Genomic DNA, 12,030 nt, shown 5'->3' on the forward strand with positions numbered 1-12,030 from the left:
AATCAGTATTGAAATAAAGAATTTAAAAAACATTATTGTAAATAAATTTATAATTTTTTTTTTTCATATTATGCTTCAAGGTTCAACTCTAATATATTTTATACTTTAAAAAAATATATATACATTTAGAAACTACTCACCAAATCACTAAAATAGTCTATGTCAAGATATCCACATCCAATTAATTTTGAAATCATTATTTTATAAATGATTATAAGAAAAATGATAAAGAAAAAGAAATTTGGAAGAAGTAAATAGAGAAAAATTGACTATAAAAAAAAACATTTCTCTTTCCTCACATGCTTATAATTTTTTTTTTTTAATTTCCTTTTTTATTATCCTTCTATCACTTGTTATTAAAATTATAAAATAATAAATAAATAAATATATTTAATTTATCTAATAAAGAAATTATAAATATGTAGGTAAAATTAAAATTTTATTTTTTATAAATAATTTTATACCTAATTATAGAATAATTAGTTTTTTATAAGAGAAATGATTGGAAGATGGGCATTTAGAAAAATGGAAAAGTGGGAGGAAAGAGAAGAGAGAAAAATTATTTGATTTTTCCAGTATTATGCCACGTCATTCCCTCTCTTATTCTTTTACCCAAATTCAATCCCCAATTATTTCTCTAATTTTACACATTTATATATAAAATAAATAAGTTTATTTATTTATATTTTAAATTTTCTATTTGTGTTTTACACTTTTTTTTTCTCATATTTATTCTTTCTTAATTCACTATATTAATGGATTTATTTAATTCATATTCATATTTATTTTTAATTTTTATATAAATAAAATATATTATATTATAAAATTAAAATAAACATATTATAATATGTTATCATTAAAAATAAAAGTATTAATTATACAAAAATTAAATTATTTATAAAAACTAAAATTTGGAGAAAGAATATGTTTTTGATATAATTTGAGAAAACCTGTTATGATCTGTTTGCCTTGTTCCTTTAACAAGTAGTACTAGTATCCGACATCCCGACCTATTTCTCTTCCCCTTTTATGGCTTTATCCTCTCCCCTGCTTCCTAGAGTCCATCGTGAGAGTTTGTCATTCTTATCGCGATTTTCAAAATCAAATGCTACCCATAATTGAATTATAATCATTATTGCATCCCCTCTTCTTCCCTGCTTTATCTTTATCGTGCGCATTAGAGAGAGAGAGAAAGAAATGGCTCAGATTCCTAGTTTGGAGAATGCTCCCGTAAATCTTACTTCTTTAAGGTCTTCTATATAGTTTTTGATTGATTATTAACAATGTTTTCAGCTTACCCGTGTTACCCTCTAACTTTCTTCTTCTTCTTCTTTTGAAAATAGAGATCAATCTCAAAGGGAGCTCATTTATATACTAAAGAATGTGGGTTTGATCTTTCATACTTTTCCCTGTTTATGGGTAACTATGGATTGCGAACTTTTTAATTGAATGTTTCTAACTGATTAGATACGAGGAAAGAAGTGTTTAATCATTGATCCAAAGCTTGGAGGTTCAATCTCTTTAATTATTCAGACATCCATACTAAAGGTAGTTGTTAATCTTAATTTAGCATTTGATTTCCTCAAAGCTGTATAGTTTTTTTTTTTTCTTTTCTGAAAGTTAAGGTTGTTCATCTGATCAGGAACATGGGGTTGAATTGCGGCTTCTTACTTCTGAACCAATTCAGACAGATTGCACTAAAGTTCTTTACCTTGTGCGAGCTCAGCTCAATTTAATGAAACTAATTTCTGCACATGTTCAGAATGATATATCTAAAGGCCTTCAAAGAGAGTATTTTACTTATTTTGTTCCTCGCCGATCTGTTGCATGTGAGAAGGTATCATTTTTCTTGCAACAAGTAACATCTCATTCAGTGATCAAGATCCTCTTTTGCAGACTTGCTTAAACTAGTTTGGTTGGGTAACATTATATGACAATTTTGATCTTGTTTCTTTTAAGGTACTTGAGGAGGAGAAAGTACATCACCTCATGACCATTGGGGAGTACCCGCTATATATTGTTCCTTTGGATGAAGACGTGTTGTCATTTGAACTTGACCTTGCCTACAAAGTATGTTTTGTCCATTATTATCTTATTTACTGTGGAAAATAATATGAAACTAAATAACCAGAGATTTTGTGGGTCATATGTCAGGATTGGGTAGTTGATGGAGATGCAAGCTCTCTCTGGCATATAGCAAAAGCAATCCACAAGCTTGAGGTTTTAATTTTTTACTTTTACTTTTCTTATGGAGAAGATTGACACCATTGGTTAGGTTGCCTATTATTTCTTTTGAGATCTGTACAGCTCTTAACCAGTTCACTACGTGCACACTAATGAATCATGGTTAACTTGGCGTTCCAGTTTTCTTTTGGACTGATACCGAATGTGAGGGCCAAGGGAAAGGCATCAGTACGTGTAGCTGACATTCTTAATCGAATGCAAGCAGAAGATCCTGTCAATTCATCTGATGTAATATCACATAATTCCATCTTTAAGATAATAATTGAATTAATTTGATTTGAATGTTTTAAGTATGAACTTGTCCATGTCTCTATCACAAGGATGATCTTGCCTTTGCAGATGGGGATGCCAGAGATAAATACGCTTATCCTCATTGATAGGGAGGTAAATCTACTCCCCTTGTCTTGTATGAACTACTATTTAAGTATCTAGTGTTATACCTCAAGCAAAGAATTGAAGTTGCTTCTAATTTGTTTTCTCCAAGTCAGATTCCTAAGTACATTTTTTATTCATCAACCATTTCCATTCCCTTTGTTTTTTTTCTTTCTCTCACTCTCTCTCTCTTGTTTTTTTTTTTTCATTTTCTGTTCTGTAATTGTATCTGTTCTTAGATCTTACAGTCTCATTTCATGGCAAAGCCATCTACTGTAGTATTTTGTGACTGTAAGTCAACTGTCAATATTGCTCATAATCATTTACATCATGAGAAAACATACTGAAATTGGTTGATATTTCATTAAACAAAAATTGGAGGACAGATTAGTATACATACCATACGTTCCATCAGAGGGACACGTAGAACATGGTTTAGCAATGAGTTGCCCAAGTCTCATAGTATCATATTCAAGTAGGAGTGAAGGACATTTCTACCTCAGCATGAGAGGGAGTGTGAGAGGATGTGAATAAACTGTAAATATGCTTAAATTTATTGTGAATATATTGTAAATTAACTGATATTCAACACTGGATTTAAGAGGTTCAATCCCTTAAATGGAAGAATTATCTGATCCCTTTTGTGAGGGAGTTCCTTGCAATTCTTCTTTCGTTCAGTGGAAAATTATGTTTCCTTAATTGTATTATTTTTGTTCTTTGTAAGCAGACATATAAAATGTGTAAAATCTAACTCAAAATAATACAATAGAATTCTTTATAATCTCCAAAATATGAAGATTTTCTTAATTACACACGCTTTTGCATGTGAACAACCGATGATGTATCCACCAATCCTCTGCTTTATATTCTGTTCTCATCCTTGTGTATCAAGTTGAGAATTGGTTTATATGCTCCAACTTATGGTAAGGATTAGTGATATATACGTCGTTAATGATTTGGCTCTTAGGTCTTAGGCCCATACTGAGTTATGGTTGAATTACAACTTGAGCAATATATAGGTATATTCAGTTAATGAAATTAATAGCTTTACTTAACCTAGAAATAATATTTCTTTTTATGAATTTGGGAAGCTAGCACGACCCCCCACAGTGCTGGATTCTAGAATCATATTAAATTATGTAGACTATTTAGGAGTGTTGCATTCTATGTACTTTGTGGACATGCCAGCCTTCATGGTTGGCAATCTATGTAGAAGCTGATGCATTTATTTTTGTTATTTTGTGGGGGTGAAATTTACCTTATAAATTGTTGTCTATATACAGGTGGACATGGTAACTCCTATGTGTTCCCAGCTAACTTATGAGGGCTTGCTGGATGAGGTAAAATATTCTGGAAACTAATTTGAGGCTAGACAAATGACAATCTTATTTCCATGTGATCGGTTATAATTATTTATATTAGAAGTTTTATATTTTCATTCTTAGAAAGCAAAAGCTTCCATTAGTCATAATAAAGTTTTGTGCAGTGCCTTCAAGTCAATAATGGTGCTGTTGAGTTGGATGCATCTGTAATGGGTGTTCAACAAGAAGGAAAAAAAGTAAAGGTTCCTCTTAATTCTAGGTACATTTATCTCATATCAAACCATTCAATTTTTCTATTAAGAATTTTCCTTTCCTTCCCTTCTCTTGGTTACATAGTGATCTTTTAGTTTTTTGGTATTGCTTTTTAAATCTACAATTTGTACTTGTCTCAAGTAATTTCCTTTTAACATGGTTGAAATATCTATTAGGAACACCGTCATGGGTTGATGTTTTTGTAAGAAAATTTGAATGATTGGATAAGTAGCATATAGTTATTGTAGATTATCAATAATCAATATTTATACTTAAAAAAAGAGAGATAACTGTCCCATATTTCTCGGGATTAAAAACAACCCAATGGAATGTTAAAAACAGATGATATTCCTTCAATTGCCACACATCATACAACTGCATTTTAAACACTTGTGTTAGAATGAACTCCATTCAGCTCATTCCATGCATAAATGACTTATTATTGTCCATTGAATATATGTATCTCTAGAAGCAGTAATAATATCTATGACTTAATGCTTAGGAGTTTCAATATATCTTGTTTATAGTTTCATTCATTTGGATATTTTTTCCCAGTGACAAGCTATTCAAAGAGATACGAGATTGTAACTTTGAAGCTGTTGTGCAGGTAGATACACTTTCCTTTTTTTAATGTATAAACATCTTCCATACTTCTCCTTGAATCTCCGCAACTAAGTTTGCCTTGGCATTGAGATATTTTTCTTCTATACGTTCTACTTTAGATTCAATTAGTGGTATTATTGCAGGTTTTGCGTCAAAAAGCAACATCTATGAAACAAGACTACACAGAGATGACGACTACTGTAAGTAATTGCTTAGCATTTTCAAATAAGAGTGTTTGTGTAAGCTTCGGTGTTGCATTGTGTTTAAAAAAGAGGGAAGTGGTAGAGTAGGATTTCTGAAACTATACACAGTAGCTCAACTATTTATATTTTGCACATTCTTCATTGAAGCTAATTACTAGAGCAGAAGTCCAGTATCTCATCATATTCTATCTTTCTAAAGTTGCCCACTCAAATAACATTTTCCCATCAAATGAATTAGTTTATGATTTAATTTTCTTGTTATCTCACCTTTTGATGTTTAAAATTACTTCTTCAATGAGAACTCAAGGGAAAATATTATATAACTTCTAGAACTAACTTCCTTAGCCACGGGCCTTGTTGATCAAGCCTAAACTTTGTGCAAAAGGCAACCGTGTATAACATGGCAAGGATGGAGTTCTATTTTGTTTTAAGCTGTTTAGAATGCATATATCTGTACAGGCAAGCTAATGCTTCATATGTAATGCATGTACTAGGCAAACTATCTGATCAAATGTTCAATTTGATTAATCAGAAAGTTCTTAAATATATCAATTCTCAAAAGAGATGTGGGAAGTCAATGAACATGTTAGGCATCATCAGTTTATCTATTCAAAGGTCAAACAAATTTTTATGTATGTTGATTAATTTGTATATAGATTGAAAAAGAAAAGTACAAATAGCAGAACTGCGATTTGAAATTGGCAAAACATAATGAAGAAAGACAAAAGAGCAAAGCAAGTTGAGAAATCCAAGCCAACTTCCGCTAATTATTATCCTTCCAATGAAAAGCATAGAGAACCAATCCCTACTAATCCATCCCATGGTTGCCAATAAACCACCATCACCGAGCACATGACAAACATTCCATGAAGGCTCACTTTCTTGTTGGAATTGATAGAAACTTTTGAAACCTTACATACCCGACCTTTACCTTTTCCTTTAGAAACCACATAGTCCTTGCAATCGAAGTTAAGTGAAACTTAATGTCGAAATTAGCATTGCTACTCTAGTGTTGCATTTCTCTCTCAAGTTTGGTCTTATCTTCTTTAATCTCTTTACGTTCTATATGATCTTTTTTCCGCTCTTTGATGTCACTTCGATAGTTTCAACCCCCTTTTGATCTTCCATCTTGATATTATTAAAAAGAAAATTAAACAACTGAGAGTGCTGCCACGCCAGGCGCTACATCCCTCAAATGATTAACTACATTAACATTAATTGGATGGCAAATCCCATCGTCCCCATTCCTCACAAAGATATATTGACTCAAGTCCTTCACCAAGATCATGATTATCAATGTCCATGACTCATCCGCCTTAGCAACACCTAAACCAAAATCATGTGAACATTCCCCAACATGTGTTGATTGTAACATGGTTGGTATACTTTGTTGTTTCTCTTATTGTTCTTATGTATTTCTCATCAACTTCTACAGTCTCAAACAGTGTCTGAACTGAAGGACTTTGTGAAGAAGCTGAATTCGTTGCCTGAAATCACTGTGAGTGCATGGTTTTATAAAACAGATTGTAGGCAAGTACAAATAAAAACTCACTACTTACCTTAACTTTTGCATTTTGTGATAGAGACATATAAATCTTGCTCAACATTTGACAACATTCACATCAAAACCTGCATTTCTTGCCCGTTTGGACATGGAACACACCATAGTGGAGGCCCAGAGCTATGACATGTAAGCAGATCTTGAACTTTATATAAATCTCATGGTATCTCTATGCGCCAGGTCAGAAAATAAAGAGCATGTGCCATATAAAGATCTTGATGTTTTTCTGCCAGCACAATGTAATACCTTGAGCAGAGTTTTTCATATTACTTTGAGATCTTTTCCACACGCCCATGTAGGTTGGGGTGGGATGGAGGTTGGAGTGGGAAAGAGGATAGGGTGTGTACATTTGGATTTCATGTTATGTTTTTTCTTTTTTGCCATTTCCTTTAACGATTATTTTTTGTCTCCATGATATGTTTTCTTATTTGGAGCTTGTTTGATGTAGTCTTTTTTGTTTTACTTGAAATAATTCGATTTTATAAAAAGTTGTTCGATGAAAATCTGAATTATTTGAGTTAAATGACTAAAATTCATTTTTATTTAATATTTAAAATTTTAAAATAAAATAGAGCAAGGATAATTTGGGTTATTGGTTGATATTTTGAATGATTTGATTAAAGAATTGATTGGCGATGAGATAAGGGGTTATTTGGATTAAATCTAAATAGCCTTCATCAAACAAGGCCTTGGTTGTTTGACTTGCCTCGTGAACAAGAAGAAACAGTTCTTCTGGTGTAATCTAAATACCAGACATATGAGTTATAGACACAAAATTGCTTTCATCTATCAATGACTCAAAAGAACATATCTTATTAATCACACTAAAGATGAGATCATTATAGTTCCTTATTCACCTGCCATTGGTTTATGTCAATGCTTTCTGAAAAGAATGATGAGATGAAAGAGGTTTTTGATTGTCTTAAATTAATTGAGTAAGATGATAATTTGAGATGAGCTGAAATTTTTGTTATTTTTTTCTTTGTTGTGATTAATACGTTTCATCTGTCTTGTTTGTTGTTGCACCTATCGCTTCCTTTTTTGCATAATGAAATTGAGCTTTCTCTGATGACCTTATTGGCAATAAGATTTCTTAGAAGCTCAAATGAGATCATCCAATTAATGAACTTACAACTGTAGATGCCTTGACTACATTGAAGAAATGATCCACAAGCAGGAGCCTCTTGTCAATGTCCTCCGGTTTCTTGTCTTGCTTTCTGTTACAAATGCTGGGATACCAAAAAAGAATTTTGATTACCTAAGGTATCTATTTATCACTTAGTCTCAACTGTATATCTTTCTTCTTTGTGCACTTATCTATCTCTATTCTCCCCCAAAATATTTTCTGTCCTCATATTAATTAGGGTGGACCACATGGATCATATGCTTCCGTTGAAATTATCTTTATCTTTTCACTAATATCAGCTAATATTACCAAACCATATATATGTAAACTCATAATTCTATCTTTCTCAGCTTTTCTAGACACTCTTCTTAAAAGATTTATTTCTACCTTTTCTAATTCCAGTCAATTTTACACTATTGCTTTAGGAGAGAGTTTCTTCATAGTTATGGCTTTGAGCACATGGCTACCCTCTATAATTTAGAGAAAGCTGGATTATTTAAAAAACAGGTATTCTCTTACCCTCTATAAACTTTTTTTTTAGAACGCTGGGTTCCGCTTCTCCTTAGGAGTGCGACTAATCCCTCAGGTTAAGCACATAACCCGTAAACATACTTAACCAATTAACCAGGCGAGCAAAACTTGCCGCCTGACGGGCTTACCCTCTATAAACTTGTGTCACATCTTATTATCTTATGTTGGAGCCACGCATATTTTTTCTATTAGTTTAAGTGAATGCAATAATATGTCATTCCATTTTGTTGCAGGAGACAAAGAGCAACTGGTTGACAGTCAAACGCGTGTTGAACCTTGTATCAGAGAACGTCGATACATTCAAGTATTCTTCTTTTTTGGAACTATAAAAATGAATTATTTCCTACATGCATGCTTAGATACTGCCAATGTATCCTAAAATATGGGAAGAAAATATCCTGGAAGTCATTAGGCAAATACTACAATAAGAACGCAATACTTAGGATTCCTTGTATTGGTTATCAAACACATCTGTGCATAAAGTTTGAGCGGTCCTTGATTTTGCAGCTCTCCTATACTCAAGTTATAAAAAATTTTCTTCTGAAATATTTGTTAAGAATAGGTGGGGACCTGAAAAAGAAAATATTGTGAAGGAATCAATAAGATTATGTTTGATTTGGGTGGAAATGAAATTAGAATTGGGGGTTCAATTCCAAATCCTTTGTTTGTTTGAAGACTTGAAAAATAAGGAATTGGAATTATAATTCCAGTGGAATTGAATTCCCAATCCTTTTTAGGTTTCAATTCCATCCTTCCCACTTCAGAATTGCAATGATATGATTTTATTTAAAAAGGTAAGCTCAACACAAAAGCATGAAATGAAAATTAAGAAGAAAGACTTACAGAAACAAAAGCATGAAATGAAATGAATAAAAGAGAAGAAAGACTTACAGAAACAACAGAGACCTGATTATCAAAAGAAAGGACACAAAGACGACAAAATACATGGACCCAACCCAGGAAAATTATATTTCTCCAAACATAATTTTTTTTTTTTGGAAATTAAAGCAGAACTAACATGACACCCCATAATCATGGTCCCCGCTTAAACTCAAAGCGCTTCCAGATGGAATCAAACCCATGTCAAACATAAAAATTTCAATTCTATCAAATTGGAATTATAATTATATTTCCAATTATACACATCCTAAGAGAAGTTTTGACTAGGAAGAAGAACATATTCTCGGTGAGGGTGGGAAACTGAATTCCTCTTATTGTCCTAGCACTAATCCAAAGAAATAGAAGAAAATTAGAATACGATTTCAAAAGAAAACTAGGATATTCCCATATTTATCTAAAACCAGTAGTGGTTAATTGCAATATTTGCATCTAGCATATGATTTGCATTTATGAAGTACATTCAGCAATGTCTAGTAGTTCCTGTATTTTATGGTTTATTTGAAGCAAATCACAGTATTGAATATTCTCATCTGACCATTTGCTTTGATTACTCCTGAAATTGTATACAATTCACATGGATTACCTCTTGACTTTTTTTTTCTTTCTGTTTCCTTGCAAGCCCTGATGATATTGCTTATGTCTTCTCTGGATATGCACCTCTTAGCATTCGCCTTGTACAACATGCAATTCGATCAGGATGGTGAGAATTTTGTTTTCATAAAGCTGAATCTTTATATCTTTTATGACCACTAACATCTCCATGTTTATTAAATGGTTTCCCTTTATTTTGTCTCTTTAATGCTTTAAACTTATGGTTCACACATTTTACTTATGGACAAAAGTCTTCATTTGAGAAATTATGATTACTTCCATTTTCATCCAATAATACGTCATTTTGCACCTTACTCTGTAATCGCATAAGATTGATTCTTCTCATTCCATAGCAAATGATTCCGATATCCCATTTGTTCTGTAAAATTTCGAAACAAAACAAGTTTTGAAAACTTGTTGTTGTTCATGAATAAGACCAAGTGCTCTCATTTTAGTAGATAAAGTATGAATAAGGAGAACGAAGACTCATTTAGTTCAGTAGTAGAGTGTAAAGAATTATCTCCGCAATATTATGAGTTTGAGTCTTTATACGCCTGCAGCTCTATTCTCCAGAAACAAAGTAACTAGTCTGTTGCTTTGGTGAATGAAACAAAAATATCCTTTCATATTACTTTCTCCATAAACGTCTGTCTTTATTACTCAGTATATAATATTCATTGCACGGTCTTGCAGGCGTCCAATAGAAGAAATTCTTAAGCTATTGCCTGGACCACACTCAGAATCCAAACGAGTTTGTGTTTCTGTTCTCACTCCCTATCCATTTGATCTGTTTCCATGTTTTCCTATTATAAGAGTCTTTATGTGCTTTGACATGGTGTATTATGTTTTAATAGAGTGGATTTGCTAACAGTCCATCATTTGATGTCTCATCGGGAGCCTTGCCTAGTATAGACAGGTATGAATTCATTCCTTAACTTGGTCATTTTGTTTTTGTATTTGTCATCTATTTCGAAAGCAAATGCTTGAAGTGTTGTAGCATTGTAAGATGAACTACTACTCTTTCTTGTTACAATAGAGAATTAGAAGAAAAAAAAAATGATTTTTGAATTACTCGTGGGAAACAAGAAAAGACGAAACAGTTGTGTAACTATTTACCTTGCAATCCATATACTATTATTAATTACCATATTACCCTTGTATAACTACTACTACTACTACCAGAGTGGACCTAATTCTTTATACACAATTGATATTCATCTTCTTGTCATCTCTTTTGCCCAATTATCAAGATGATTTGTAGAATAATAGAAAACGTATCATTTGATTTGATTTTCTTGTAAATAGTTATTAATTAATTCATGTTATTGATCAGATTGGGTGATGGAAGACGCTCAACAGTGCTGGTTATTTTCATGGGAGGCGTAACATTTGCCGAGATTTCAGCTCTTCGTTTTCTGAGTGCTCAAGTACACATCATATCATTTCAGTATTATTTTTCTTTATAAATTGTCAATCATTCCGAGAAAAATGACAAGTAAAAAATATAATAATGCAGGAAGGAATGTCGTACGACTTGATCATTGGCACGACAAAGGTTTTGAATGGCAAGACCCTGGTTGAAGAGTTCATAGAGAAATTGGTGTGATTCATTCTCATTTTGATTAAGAAGAACATATGATTGTATTTCCTGTTTATTATGAGAATGAATACTAATATAAGCTAATGTCCAACAATGGAGCATGTTTTGTTTTGTGGTTTTATTTATTTATTTATTTGCAGAGTGTTTTGAAATGTTAAAAGTTTGTTTTTACCATGGTCACATTCTACTCATCAATACTATATTCCTCTTGTTTTTATCTTGCAAGAAATAAAAAAAAAAAAGAGTATATATATTAGAGACCTAACAACAAATTAAAACATATTTAAAAAAGTAGTTTAATATAAAATAAAAAGTAATTATATAAAAAATAGTATTGAATAGAAATTTTTTTAAAAATAGTATTGAATAAAAAAATTAAAAAAGTTGAAAAATAAAATATTTGATTATTTAAATTTAAAATATATACAAAATGATAATAATAATAATAATAATAACTTTTTTAGGAGATGATTATGCCTCATAAACTTTGCAAAAGTGATTTTTTCGTCATGTCTAAAGACGAAAATACTCTTTCGCTTGATGCAACGGAATTTATTATTCTCCATTTTTCATTTATTTTTTCTCCGTTCTCTTTAAACCCTAAATGGCAAGCGAACGGTGAACACAACACAACGACAAACAAAATGATACACAAATGACTTGGTACGTGAAAACAAATTTCCCGGAGTGAGCTTCAACATATTATCGCGAAGTGTGAAAGGCAA

General features: G+C 31.8%; 1 protein-coding gene across 1 annotated transcript; it reads left to right on the top strand.

The window, feature by feature from the left end:
• Window positions 1-978: 978 nt before the first annotated feature.
• LOC124919803 (vacuolar protein-sorting-associated protein 33 homolog) lies at window positions 979-11,517 on the top strand. Its single transcript, XM_047460140.1, has 22 exons — window positions 979-1,250; window positions 1,344-1,383; window positions 1,468-1,548; window positions 1,643-1,837; window positions 1,960-2,070; window positions 2,155-2,220; window positions 2,365-2,472; window positions 2,584-2,628; window positions 3,900-3,956; window positions 4,103-4,197; window positions 4,746-4,797; window positions 4,937-4,993; window positions 6,432-6,494; window positions 6,580-6,686; window positions 7,698-7,820; window positions 8,109-8,190; window positions 8,448-8,518; window positions 9,734-9,814; window positions 10,399-10,456; window positions 10,560-10,621; window positions 11,039-11,132; window positions 11,222-11,517. Exons 1-22 carry the CDS (start codon window positions 1,198-1,200, stop codon window positions 11,309-11,311), a joined length of 1,791 nt encoding a protein of 596 aa, XP_047316096.1. The 5' UTR covers window positions 979-1,197; the 3' UTR covers window positions 11,312-11,517.
• The last annotated feature ends 513 nt before the right edge of the window (window positions 11,518-12,030 follow it).

The sequence above is a fragment of the Impatiens glandulifera genome, chromosome 1, assembly GCF_907164915.1.
Source record: "Impatiens glandulifera chromosome 1, dImpGla2.1, whole genome shotgun sequence".
Classification (NCBI taxonomy): domain Eukaryota; kingdom Viridiplantae; phylum Streptophyta; class Magnoliopsida; order Ericales; family Balsaminaceae; genus Impatiens; species Impatiens glandulifera.